The sequence below is a fragment of the Blennius ocellaris genome (assembly GCF_963422515.1).
Source record: "Blennius ocellaris genome assembly, chromosome: 5".
In the NCBI taxonomy this organism is placed as follows: Eukaryota; Metazoa; Chordata; class Actinopteri; order Blenniiformes; family Blenniidae; genus Blennius; species Blennius ocellaris.
Genome location: NC_137654.1, coordinates 20,756,748 through 20,771,130, shown reverse-complemented (window position 1 = coordinate 20,771,130; position 14,383 = coordinate 20,756,748). Strand labels below are relative to the sequence as shown.

Sequence of the window (14,383 nt, the reverse complement as noted above, 5' to 3'; positions counted from 1 at the left end):
ATGCTTCAGAAAGGCCCCGGCCAGTATTTAGACCTGTGTCGATCACACCAAAGTCAATATGTTTACAAACAAACTGGAATTTGTAGCGGCCAAACTCCCGTTTATGTTTCGCGAATGACATTATCTTCAAAACCTCTGCGCGGGTGGGTTTCTGGGATTTGGAAGATGGCGTTGTGGCAGCTCAAGAGAAGATACCAACATTTGACCAATTTCAGCCCATAAAAGCCAGACTTTCTCAAAGAAAGCGTATTCAAGCCACGAAAATAGTCTTGAATGTTGGGAAGCTGAATGTTGATCGTTTTTCCAGTTGCAAATCCGGATCTGGCAAGATCGCGTGTACAAACGGGATCTTGTGCACACAATGTCTGAGTGACGTTCGGGATTTTCTGTGACTGCTAAGACGTCTAGAAACCCAGGCATGTTCCGCAAAATTTAAGTGCAGGAAATGCGTGTTTGTATGAGTATAATGAGGAATTTCCTTCGGAAAGGTATTGACAACATATCAGAGATAACCTGTCAACAACTAAACAAGGGTCCGAAATTAAACATGTGGATTCTGGCAGAGCAACTTTAAAGTTAGATACAAACAAATGTGCAGAATGTAATGTGAACTTTGTTTGTTGATATAAGTCATGCAGAATGCAGAGAAGAACTATTGCATACACGCGTAAAAAGATGCTGAAATCCTGTCAATCAGTTATTTTTGACACGATGATCAGCATATGAACTTGTAATACTGTTTCTTTTCCAGACTTTTGTTGAATTCCTCATCAGATAGATTAGATTTGCATCTGTAAATAAAATGTCACTTTAGTTTATGAGCGACAGACCTGAGGCACTGAAAGATCTTGTTTTTTTTTTTTTTTAACTGTGTACATATTTTGATCACAAGCCAAACAGATGCAACTAAGAAGTAGCTGTCAGAGATTTGAAGACAATTCAACGCACACATTTATCAGGACTAATAATACATCATAAAGATTATACATCAAACTCAGAGTCACAGTTGCACACAGATCAATCGACGGTGCTTTTGCCATTTCTTTTGTCGCGTGAGAATGCCGGATTTCACGAGACACACTTGAAACGTTCACAAAATGTAAGCGCCCGTGCGCTTTCACAGCCTCTAACATCAGACCTGTCGCGCTCTGCTTGTGTGGATGATGGATTATGTTCCCTCTTTCACTTCCCTTCCTCTCATTTTTGTGCTATAGAAACGGTCCTGAAGGACAAAAATGTTTTCACTGTCAAGAAGCTTTTCCATCCCCTTTCAGTCCTTTCAGGCGAGGAGGTGGGAGGTTTCAGTCAGAATGGAGGAGAGGAGGCAGACGGGGGAGGGATGAACAGCAGGAAGTGAGGGCTCGGCGGATACATGAAAATGAGAGTGAGCGGGGATGGTGTGAAGAAGGGAAGGAGAACGACGCTCCGGGTAGCAGGAGGTGGAGAAATTCATCTCGGTATATCCTCTGGCCATGCAGTGACAGTGGGGGTGCTCATATACTGTATATGTGGGAGTTTGCAATTCAGCCTTCTCGGAGGGAAGGTGTGGAGATCGAGCTGCTGAATATCTCAGACCATGAAGGGCTCAGAGGACAGCGCTGCCAGAAAAACCATGCTATTTTTCATAGAAGCAGACAGGAAATTAAGATACTGCTGGGAGGAATGCAGAAAAAAAAATAAAAATGCAGAGCTGTTTCCTGGTTAGAATTTTCTTAAATGCTCATACTGGTCTAAAACCAGCATGAGCAACCGTCCCCTGGATTGTACGCTGTCTGATTATGTACAGGCAGCGAGTTAAGAGGATTATTAAACATGGCAATCGCCAGTCTTACTGTAACTGTGCTAAGATGCAAGAAAAAAGCTTGGGGAATTAAGTGATTTGTGATTGTTTGTGGGATTAAAGACCAGCTTTGCTATGTACTTTTTTTTTATTAGGAGCCTTATTTTAAACACTGTAGTTCAGTGTGTGTGTGCATCTGTGCATGTGTTCAAAAGTCTAAGTGACACATTGCAATGAACGCAATGACGATCAAAGACAGTCCGTGAGAAATAGAGCAGAAGCTTTACAGTGGAGGAGAGAGTTCACTTAAGTCATTGATAAAAAACCAAAAAAAACCAAAAAAACCTGTTGCACTCTCACTTCTTTGGCTCTGCCTCTTGTTTACCTCTCCTTCCTGCCCCCTCCTCCTCCTCCTCCTCCTCCTCTCCTGCCCCGCCTCCGGGGCTGTTGGGAGGTAATGACACACCCTCTGTCTTTCATTCTCAGTGATGCAGGTCTCTGCCTGCTCAGAGGACAGCTGCCAGCCTGTGGAAAAAAAAAAAAAAAAAGCACTACCTCCATCCATCTCCTCACGGCTCACTTGTGGCTTAGCTTCACGTTAAATCAGATTTCACGAGGATTGGATATTATAAGTGTTCTAAAATGCTTCTTGTGATAATCAGAGGTTAAAAAAAGGCCATGACTGTTTACGCGAGTCTGCTTGGAGTACTGTTGTATTCAGTTGAATGCAGAGCTGAAAAGGAAGAGACCCTATCATCCAAGTAGAAAAGAGCTGACAGCAGGGAGGAATCAAATGAATACATTTATCTTGTCATCAGCCTGTCACTGCCGTTTGTCCTTCTTTGTCCTCGTCTTTTTTTTTTTTTTTTTTTTTTTACTCTGAATGTGTCTCACATTTGATGTGCATGTTGGTAGCTTTTCTGTTTAAATTTCCTTCTAATGTGGAATCACTGTCCTTTGTGGAGAGCCACTTTAATGACCACAAAAGCTCTTCCATTAAGATAACCAATTGGATCCACACAGGGGAAAAAAAGGACAACATAAACTTTAGTTTCTTGGGGGGGGGGGGGATTCCTGCAAAGAAATCTTTGGATTTGTTAATAGAGCTCACAGCTGAGCTATTTCTGGCTGTTAAGAAAGGGATTCATGACTCAAGGGACACGCTGGAGGGCACCAGAGGATCACACCAGCGTCCCGTTATTTATTCGAGGTGAATGTTTCTTTCAGAACTCCATGAAGGTGATGTTCAAGTGCTTGTGGAAGAACTGTGAAAAGGTCCTCAGCACCTCCTCAGGGATCCAGCGACACATCCGCACCGTCCACCTGGGGTGAGTCTCTGGTTCCACCAGTCCTACTGGACACAGTGTCCAGCTAATGTCTTCTGGGTTTCCCAGTCCGAGCACTTCCATGCTCAGGCAAATCCTTACAGAGACACTTTGCTTTCTGAGTGCCGCACATTCTGTTTGTATCACGCGCTCAGGCACTGTTAATCTTTACACGCGCGCACACGTATCTCACACACACACACACACCACCATGAGGTGGTGTTATGATCTTAATGAGTCACGATGGCTTTTATAATGACATTATCTCTCTCTGAGAGAAAAAACAATTCAGTGTTTGTTGATGTCATTTGTTTTATTTTCAGATTCAGTTTAGCCTCTTATCCTCTTTATTTTTGTTTAATTGAACTCCAGGCTTAGTTTCTCACTTCAATGAAGAACTGATTTTGTGTAAGTGTCCTTTTACTCATCCTTCACCCGAAGCTTCAGGCTGGTGCTATTCCATTCTGGATTTAAAGGGTGTGGTAAGACATTCAAATTGACAGATGTTTGACTTTTTTGGATGTGGTCCAACTGTGCGCCTTCGTCTAATCTACTGTAAGTTATTAGACTGTCTGCTCATCGATGCTTCAAGGAAGAGTTAAAACAATCCAGTCCTGCTGAGGGTGTGTTGGTCTTTAAATAAATAACCACAATGTTAATAATTATGTAATTTCACTTGTAGATTGTGAGTTTGGTTATTACAAAAATGAATGACACCACAATATGGTTACTTCAAATCATAGTTGTTGCTTTGTTGGAGTCTCATTGTCAAGTTGTTTGTTACTGAATCTATTTTTTCCCTCAGAACACGGCTGAGATTGTGATCTGAGATTCAATGAAATTCCTGGTCATTTTGAGGAAGGAGAGGTCGTGTGTGTATGTGTAACTATGTTAATTCATTCACACTGAGTGGAGGAAGCTTCAGAAGTGATCCTTGCCCATGGATCAGAATCCTGCAGAAAATATTTGATGGTATTTAAATGAAACCGTGGCAGAACAAGAATAAAACCAATCTGAACATGAAGGATCCATTTTAAAAGCAACACAAAAAAAAACCCTAGAGGCATTTAATAAAGGCCATAAAGGTCAAAATATATTATAATTCAATATTGTATTTGGTGGAAGCATTAAAACTTTATTTTTAGTGCGGTCAGTAAACAACTCTTCATGATATTCTCACAAATCAATGGAAAGCACACAGCTTATTCTCATTCGTCGAAAGTTCAGTAAGTCAAAGGGGACAGGTTTTATTTTCTTTTTTCAACACAGACAAACACAAAATTCAGAGTGACCGGTTAAACAGTTTTGGTCTACAGGAGTAAATCAGAGTATCCAAAGAAAACAGATGCACAGGGAGAAGGTGCAAACTCCACACGGAAGAAAATACTCACCAAAGCAATCGTCTCACAAATGAGAGGTGAAAAACGTATAACTCTGACATTTACAGCTGCCTTCCATATAAATAGATATCATATCTGAAGCTGAAGGTTTTAGACAAGTAAATATGGCTCAGTAGGTCACATTCATGAATTTAGATTTTCTCAAAACAGCAGGAACGATTGCGTTAATAGCGAATGACACGAATAAAAATGGAAGTACAGTTCAGAAAAGATTTCCTTTTGTCATCATGAGTACTGTGGTTTTATTAAATTTTTTAAAAGTGAAACCATTCAAAGGTTAGTTTGATGCACTCGTCAGACTTCATTCCATTTGGTCGCTGTAGCACACTTGTCTGCTACTGCCCCCTGCTGTTTGAGACATGAAACTGTATTAATGGTGTCTGACATGCAGCAGGGACGGGCACTGATCACTTTGAGGGTCACGGCAGTTCGTCCTCCCCTGTCCGAGTGTCTTGAGTCGTGAAAGTGAGTCGGGAATGTCTCGCCCGCAGGCGAAACAGTGACTCGGACTACAGCGACGGCGAGGAGGACTTTTACTACTCAGAGATCGAGGTCAACATGGACAGCCTCACGGAGGGCCTGTCCAGCCTCACCCCCACCTCCCCCACCACCGTCGGCCCTCCGCCCATCTTCCCCCAGCCGCTCACCGACGTCCCTCGCTCCGAGCACATCAGCGTGGACGGTCCGCAGTGCCACGCCCCCACGCTGCTCAGCCAATCGGCTCCCTCCACACTCTGCCACATCCGCACTGACCACGCCTACCAGGTAATTCGCACGTCGCCCGGAGAGAGAAGCGTCTGCGGACGTGAAGCAGTCTGCGTGTTACCGCGATGGAAATTATTTGTTTCTTATGAGGAAGCTGTAAATGCAGCTTGTGAGAATATTGCTTAAAAAAAAAGTAGAGGAAAAAAAAAAAAAAAAAAAAGAGGTCAGGGCAAGTTTCTTCTCTCCTACGCCCGCGTGGGAGTGCACAGCGGGAAAACAAACAAACAAAACTTCCTTGCAAGTATTAATCTAACTCATCATGAAAACTCAAGTCGGGAACATATTTTCATGTCATTTTCTTTTAAGTTATAAAAGTTTCACTCATGAGAATTCAAGTATGCTTCATTGGGTGCCAGTCCCTCCTCCCTTTTTTTTTTCCTCCTCTTTTTTTTTTTCTTTTGTAGCCATTCATGTACTCCTCATTTTCATGCCCTTGAAGGTAAATTGAAGTGGTTCAAGGTGAAATGACTACGTTTGGCGAAAGTATAAAAATTAGATTATTGAACACTGAATTCAGTCCTATGCGGTGGTTTTGAAGCAGTGACGCACTTCCAGTTGCTATGACAACACACATGCACAAAAAAAGTGGATGTACAAATGGGCGAATGCAAAGAAACCGCAATGGTTTCTTCTCATATGTAAGCACGCTCATAATGCTGCTAATTCATCTCCTGTAAGTAATTTTTTAAAAAACAACAACAAAAAAACCTCACTGTAATGATGAAACCTTAAAAAAATTATTTTGTTAAACTCATGCTCAGGGTGGACTTGAAAGCGCATTTAAGAGAAAAGAGAAAAGGCTTCAATACTAATTATATGTCTCTCTCTTTTTTTTTTTCCTGTAATCTCCTCTTGTCTGTCTCTCTCGGCACATTTCCTATCCGTCTTGTTTCCTGTCGTCTCCTTTCCTGGCTGTGTGGGTTGGTGGTCCGTGTTCCAGGCCACGGCTCCAGTGAGCATCCCAGTGGGTCCTGAGCTGGCTGGGATGTGCAGTGGTAATGGGATTGGGCCTGGAACTGGGGCTGCGAATGGCATCAGTGTGTCGTGGCAGTCCCCTCCTGTCATTTTCAAAGGCATCCCGGTGAGTGAGGCTTTGTCTCCCACCTTTTTATCTTCATCTTAACCGCTTCTTCCCGCTGCTTCCCACTTGAAGCCATTTGATCTTTGCATCACAGTTTTTTTTTGTTTTTTTATTTCGTCTCTCCCCCCCCTCTTCTCTTTACTCGCCTCTTCATGCTGTTTTTCATGCTCTCATCCTGTTTCTTAAGCGGACCTCCGTGGAGTCGGATCCTGGTCCTGCAGGGCCAAAGTCCTGCGTGTTATTAATGAGCTCCTGCTGCAACACACCTGAATCTAATGAGCGCGCGATCATCAAACTCTGCAGAACGCCCGTTAATGAGCCGCTCATTCCAATCATCTGTGATGGAGCAGAGGAAGGATGAAAACATGCAGGACTGTGTCCCTCCAGCAACTGGAGTATATATATGATATGATATAACTCATCCAAAGATGGTTTTAAAAATGGATAACAGAGACGGAAATCAATCCCAGCACGGTGCTACAAAAGCCTGCGCGTCTCGTTATCAGTTGTCCCTGTTACACTCCACTCACTGCCTTTACTATCAACACCATAAAGTAAAAAAAATATACTTAGAAAAATCTGTGAGGGATTCGATATCTACCAAATGCTTGTGCTCTTTATCCAACGTGACGAACACGACAGACGACAGGCAAAAGTTAGACGAGAACCGCGGCGAGCAACATGTTGTTTTTGGTGAGCCCGTGTGAATTCGAGTGTCCTGTTCTTGCACGAATGTTGCACCTTAATATTTTCGCCACCGAACAGCTTGTATTTTTTGCAGCAGCAGCCAAAAACCGAGTTTTGAGCCACACATTTCGGGAGAGTTGGTCCTTCTACCTTTTGTGGGAGAGAGTTGTGATGTTGGAAAATATTGTGACTCTTGTACTCACAGTTTAGCGACTGAGGATGGAATTTGCCAAAGCAACTCAAAAAGGTGTAATAAGTAACGTCCAATAAGATCAGATAACATGTTACCAGAGACAGATACTCTGAATGGTTATTACAAGTGGGTATTTAGGTTACTGTTGCCTCACTCCGTCTCATACTGTGAGAAAATCCCCGGAGATGAAGAGACTCAGAAATGCTTCGGCAAATCTGATGTCTGTCTGGCACCGATAGCAACTTTCACAGTCGATTTACACTGTGGTGACGTCGTCTAAATGCTCTAAGTAGATATTTGTGCTGATGTGTACCTAACGTTGTGCTTGGTGAGTATAATAATATCTGACTTGAGTAATCTGATCAAGGAAAATTATGAATTTTAGCTGCAACTGCCAGCTTTAAAACCCTGTGATGTGATTTAATACAGATACATCATATTAATTATACAAACTGTAAGAAAACAGACAAGTGGACACACGTCAACATTATTATCATTATTTCTAAAAAAATTTTTATTAAGTCCAAACAGCTTGAAAGTAACAATAGATTTGTATTTGGAGAAAAATCTATTTTCCTCACCAGGTATCTTGTTGCTTCGGCCTGCTGCCTGTTCTGTGTAAAATAAGCGATCATACATCTGTATTCACGGCGTGGGAAGCCGCGCTTGTGTCAATACGGCGTGACGCAACAAACTCACGGTACGTTTCTGTCCTCCCAGGGTCCGGTGACTCACATCCGAACAGTTAGCATCGGTGAGAAGAGGCAGCCGGCGGCTGGCACACACACCACTGTTACCAAGAATCACGCTTTAATAACCGCAGCGCCGAAATCCACAACAGGAACCAGGTACGTGTGTTGCTGTTTAATCGTCATGCAGTTATAGCTGATACACATTAACAGGCATAAATGGCATAAATGACTTAAAAATTAAATTCTACATGGAATTTAAAAAAAAAAAAAATCACGGGTTTTCTTCAGAAGCTCACATTTGGTACGAGTTTCCTGCAACACAGTATGTAATCTGATGTGATCAATAAGTTTCAAGGAAACCAAAACAAATCTAAGAGTTAAGTGGTCGTTGCCTGATAAGGGGTTTATTCTCGTAATTGCATTTCTAAATCCTGAATTTATTGAACAGAAGCACATTCGAAGCAGCGTCTCGTGTTAATAGTATAACACTGAAGTGTTTGCATTGTTATCTGTGCATCATTAATTTGTTGCAACACCTCTTGGCTGAATTTGTGTCATTATGTCTGTGTGTAATTAAGATTGTGCACTGTTCTCCATTTGTGCCGAATCATATCTGATACTATTTAAAGCTTGACTTTCGGTTGCGTCATCAGCCCCTTCACAACATGGTTTTCCTGCTCTGCATAAAATAGTCAAAACTACTCAAATTTCAAAAAATTTTAATCAAAAATCAGGAATGATGATTAAACTAAAATGATTAAAATTGCTGATAGTTGTTTGTAAGGGAAAAGAATGGAACAAAAATGGGAGGGGAGGGATTACAAGAATGTCTCGACCCATGAGGAAAGGCTCTAAATAGCTAAAAAAATAAAAATAAACCAATATGCGTAAAATTGGAAAATGCATTAAAAAAATATCGTAGAAAGGGGAGCAAAAAAAAAAAGCTAAAAATGTAATGAAGTAAATGTGAGTTGTAGGTATGATTAAATTTTTTTAATGTTATTTCTATAGCCTTTTTTGAACATCTTTTTTTCTTCATTTCACATAATTAACTTTTGCGGCTCCAGACAAATTTCAATTAGTGAGAAGTCATGAAAATGTCTCTCTTAATCACGAAGGTTGCAGCCGTCTGGTCCGGCAGGTCGACTTAGGCCACATGTTTGTCAGCCCTCATCCAATGAGATCCGGCATCCTTAGCATCATCAAAGGTTTTCATTTCATCTTTCGAGGCAATAGATTGAAAGATGCTTTTAGCCGTCATGAAGAAATATCAAGGAAGAGCAGTTCTTCACCTCAGATTTTTTTTAATGAAGTGGAAAATGAGTTCATAAACTTGTTTACAGGCTCAGATTGTGTGTGACGCTGCAGATACATGTGTACACACACTCACTCTGACGAGCCTTTGAGCATATTGTGTGTATGCATATGTGTGTGTGTTTTTTTTGTGTTTTCTCTCTCTTTTTGCTCTTGTGGGCGTGCGGATGTCTGTGTGCGTGTCCTTATGCTGTCACATCTGCTGTTACCAAGGAAACCCCGTGGGGAGGCCAAGAAGTGTCGAAAGGTGTACGGCATGGAGAAGAGAGACATGTGGTGCACAGCCTGTCGCTGGAAAAAAGCCTGTCAAAGATTTACCGACTAATCCCGTCCCCCCCCGTCACCCCTGTCCCCCGGTCTGTGCCACGAGCTCGTCCCGACTCGGAGAGGCAGCGAGGCGGACGCTTCCACCGAGGAGACGGGAGGTGTCTCATCGTGACGGAGCTCGCAGTGCTGCCTCCTCCAGCCCAGCAGGGGGCGGTCTCCAAACACAAAAGAGAAACAAACAAACAAAAAAACTAAACTAAACTAAACCCCAACAACATCAAGATAAACAGAACTTTTGCAGGTTTGGAGACTTTTATAAAGACTGAGTCAGGAAACAGAAAAAAAAGAAGAAAAAAAAAGCATTAAAATGAAAGCATCTGATTTAATTTTTCACTTCTGCAGATAAGCTTTTTGGTATACTCTGTTGTTCTTATAGAAGCATCATGTAAGCTACTGTTTATGAGATGGATCGTGGCTTTTTTTTTTTTCCCTCTCTTTTTTTTTAAGATTTAAGGGTTTAATATCAGATGTGCTCGCTAAGACCATTGTAGCATATCCTTTTCTCATTGTCACTGCTTCAAAGACTTTAGAGCTACCAAAGGCAGGACACACAGTGTGTTTTTTTTTTGTTTTTTTTTGTCTCCTGCGGTCTTTGCGGGCGTCGGCCGCTCGTCTCCACACATTCTGGTTGGAAAAACAGCTCATCAGGCAGATTCACCTTCTCTCCACCTTCGCTTCCCGTAGCTTCTCCAGGCTACACCCGTCTCCTGACACCAAGTGGTACAAAAAAGCAAAACGAGTGTTCCTAAAGAAAAAAAACAAAAAAAAAACAAAAACATGCACAACAAATACATGAAATATATTTCCCTCTCTTCTTCTTTATACTTCTACCCGAGTAATATGCACCTTAAAGAAATAAGTCATCTTTTGGAGTGTCACTGTAACGCCAGTGTATGCCTGAGAGCTTGGATATCTATTTCTTTTAAAGTTTATTTTCAGCAGAGAGTCGCTGAAGCAACTAGCAGTTGCACTGTGCAATCAGTAAAAGTACAGCATGTAATCTAGTCTTCTTTTTTTTTTTTTGCTTTGTTTCTCTTGAGTCATGAGTTTGAAGCAGAAAGACTCACTTTGTTCCTTTGACAGCTGATGTTCTTAAAGAGATTGTTTACCACAGCGATACGTGAATGATATCAGCCCTTTGAAACTTCTAACTCGCAGTCTGACTGATGTAAATTGTGTGTATGTCGGCAAATAACCGAAAGATGTTCGCCCAACAATCACTGCCTGATCAGACGTCAGGCGTTCTGACTCATTTCTTACACTTTTAAAATCGCTTCAGTAAGTTTTTTTTTTATCGTTTTTTTTTTCGGAATAATTCCCTCTAACCAGCATTAAATGCAGGAGCCTGATGTGACTTCACAGGACCTGACACTTATTTTTTGTTTTGTTTTGTTTTAATCCAGCTCTTAACTCTTGAAAAAAGAAAAAAAAAAAAGACTCTGGTGTAACACTTTTAAAATTAATATCGAATCAAAATCAGAGCAAGAGTGACTGATTTCTACAGAAGTAAGTGTAGCAGCTTTTTAACATGTCCTTTCAAAATAGAGTCTTACTTCTTAGTTTAGATTTGTAATAGTTAAAAAAAAAAATAGCTGAATTTCCAAGCTTTAGATACAACGTAGGCTGGTTTTTAGATAGTTAGATACTTTTTATATTATAGCCCTTTTTTTCAAACATTGTCCATTTGAAAAGAACTTTGTTACCTGTTTTCTACGTCTTTTTATTAATAGAGGTATGGAACAGGAAGGGGAAAAAAAGAGAAGATTTTATCGTATTTTTTAATATATGCCGTCACTTCTTTAAAAGTTAACCGCCTCAAATTGGAGAACTTGAGGTCAAAGCACTTGCTATTTGCCTCGTGACATCGATGGACAACTTATTGACGATTTCTTTATGTTGGAAGTGAACGCAGGAGCCGTTCGTCGGCTTCGTTCGTTCACACATCCTCCGATTAGACTTAATTTTGATGTTCTTATTTACCCCCCCTCCCATTAGTGATGTATGCTTGTAGTAACTTAATTAATGATATAATCCATTTCAGATTTAAAAGTTGATTTTCCCTCAAACCGTAGTCAAATGAAGTTAATATTATCTTGCCCCCCCCCCAAAAAAAAAAAAAAAATCATAAATTTAGCCTACAAGGATTCCCCCCAATCTGTACAAAACTATTAACGCCCTCGATTCTGGAAAAAAAAAACATGAAAAGCCCCTTCTACAAATATTTTTCTAAGTTCCTCCCTGAGCGGATTAACTTTGCTGTCTCAGCAGCTTTTTACACGAGCGTCCCGCTCCTCTCAGTGGGCGACTCCTTCCACCGAGGTACAGTAAAGAACGGCAGAAACGGTCGGCTCGCGCCAACGTCACAGACCGGGCGTCTCGCGGGTTCTCGAAGTCTGAGAAAACCCCGCCGTGCGAAACGGGACGTAAACAGACGTCGAATGTCTCGTCTGAAAAGATCTGTGACGGTTCGTCCCTCGTGAGCTCGCCCAGCAGAAACTCTTCCAGTCACCCAAACTTCACCAAGTGCCAATGAAACGACGAGAAAAAAAAGAAAAGGAAAAAAAACAAAAAACGACAAAAAAAAAAAACCCTTATACTGACCGAATGAAATTGCACTATGCTGCACTGCGCAAAGACATGTTTTTATACCAAGATGTTTTGTACACACACACGTTTTTTTTTTTTTTTTTTTAAGTGAAAAGGTGTTTAGTTTGGGGCGGGAGGGTGTATCGTCACTGCCCGGAAGGACTAAATAAGGGATGGGGGTGTTAGGGAGGATTTCCCCGTCGTCGGTGAGACTGCGCGGCGCCGGGCCTCTCGTACTGCTGGCAGGTTTTTTTTTAGGAGCGTCGGTACTCGGCAGTCGTTCCGGTTTGACTCTCACCCCGATTGAACTCATCCAGCTCAGCTTCGCGCTTCCTTCACTTTAGTCCTCTTTGCTCCTTCGTTATTCCACTGAGCTGAGATAGCACAGCTTGTACATACCGACCAGTGCCGGATACCACTGCGAACTTTGTCGTCTTTCGCCTGGCGGTCGTCAGACGCGAGCCCCCGGGTCAGAGTTGTCGGGAGTTCTCGTGTACCTTTTCGATCGACGTCTCCAGATTTGAGGGACGCGGACGCAAAAAGCCCGTTGGTGTGGAAAGTGGAGATTTGACAAGTCGAGGTGGGAAGCAGACACGAGGCGCGCAGTGACGATACAGATGGATTTTCAGTTTCAGGGCTTACTTGTACATATGCAACATAAAGAGATCCGCAAGGCTTTTTTTTTTTTTTTTTTTTTTTTTTTTCATATATTGTTGTTTGTTATTGTATCTCTGTTATATGAAAAGGAAACTTTTTTTTCTTTTTTACAGTACCGTTGCTCAGAATTTGTTTCTTTCATTTTTAAGTCGATTGAGAAGCTATCGTGAACAGATTCAATGTATATTGTAGCTTAACAGCAAAGGGGAGAAAAAACAAAACCTGTTGAATGTAAAACCTATAAAACAAAAAAAAAAGTAAAGTCTTTTTTTTTGTTGTTGTTGTTGTTATAGTTGCTGGTTAGTTTGTACTGCCTGTAGTGATTCTGTAGTTCATGCTCATTTTGGTATCCAATTTTTAACACCCACAGACAGCTGTCGCCACTCTGCTTCTCCGTAGAAAAGTAACACAACCATGCAGTATTGCTTTACTCTCCTACTTTGTGCAATGAGATGCTTTATGATGGAACAAGGACGAACTTGTTCCGGGGGGGGGGGTGGGGTGGGGGGTTGGTGGCGGTGGGGGGGGGGGGGGACTTCTGGGCTCCCCTCACCCGCCCAACTGCCCCCTACGCCCGTGATTTCTGTGTGCTTGTTGTGGATGCTGTTTGTGGTTGTGACGTCACGTTGATGTTCGGCAGGACGACCTTTGGACCCCCGAGCGGTCTCCGTCCTGTCCTGCACATTCCGACAGACAGCGCGCGCGCTCTCGGCGTTCTTCCACTCGCTTCCTTCCCTTCTCACTGCGGCCTCCCCCGTCTCCTCGTCCTTCTCCGTTTCCTCTTTTCGCTCTCGCCAGCTTTACCGTGGTCCCACCCAAGCCTTTACCCAGTATATTAAGCTAAAAAAAAAAAACAACCCTTGAAATGTGCATCAGAAACGAAAGCCTTTGTTTTTATTTCCAAATATGTCAAATTTGGTGTGCTGCTTTATCTTGAATGTCAGTTTTCAGTTTTGTGTGTAAAATCGGCAGCAGCGAAGCCAACAGATCTCCTTCCAAATCAAATGTAATGCATTGCAATGGCAGCTCCACTCAGTTTTCTGCTTCTTCTTCTTCTTCTCCTCCTCCTCCTCCTGTGCTATTATTGTCTGTCACGTCTCACATTTAATGACCATTTCTTCTTCCTCTCGTGTGTTTTTACTGAGCCTTACACTCGGCTGGTGTAAAAATAAGACCCTTTGCATCCCCCCCCCTTCATTGATTGATTGTCTGGTTGGATTTGAGGTTGTTTTGCATGTTTAGCATCGCTCTTTTTTTTTCTTACTGTTTTTTGTTGTTGTTGTTTGTTTGTTTGTTTGGAGATACAACACTGAAGGGTTTTATGTGTTCGATGTCCCCTCGCAGTATCCATTCACCCAAAGCTGATGTGGTGTGTTCTTCTCGAGACACACACACACACACACGCGCACATACACACACACACACACACTGCTCATGGCGTTTTGTGAGGAACGTGACGTCAGCTTTGGGTCTTCACTGGAGGGTAAGATTTCTCCTCTGTGTGTGTGGGTTCGGCCTCTGGTCTTCTTCAGCAGGCCCACGCACACGGAGGACGCACTTTCTGAGGAGTGGTGCA

General features: G+C 42.2%; 1 protein-coding gene across 3 annotated transcripts in view; it reads left to right on the top strand.

The window, feature by feature from the left end:
* The window catches only part of slc2a4rg (SLC2A4 regulator), a 32,943-nt gene extending 19,675 nt beyond the window's left edge, over positions 1-13,268 (top strand). For 2 of the 3 annotated variants that reach the window (XM_080497465.1, XM_080497464.1), the window contains exons 5-9: positions 3,008-3,108; positions 4,997-5,270; positions 6,211-6,351; positions 7,952-8,079; positions 9,451-13,268. In XM_080497465.1, coding sequence (XP_080353591.1) covers positions 3,008-3,108; positions 4,997-5,270; positions 6,211-6,351; positions 7,952-8,079; positions 9,451-9,562 — 756 coding nt within the window. In that variant the 3' untranslated portion in view covers positions 9,563-13,268. The remainder of the gene's footprint in view (positions 1-3,007; positions 3,109-4,996; positions 5,271-6,210; positions 6,352-7,951; positions 8,080-9,450) is intronic. The other variant, XM_080497466.1, reaches the window with a different exon arrangement.
* The last annotated feature ends 1,115 nt before the right edge of the window (positions 13,269-14,383 follow it).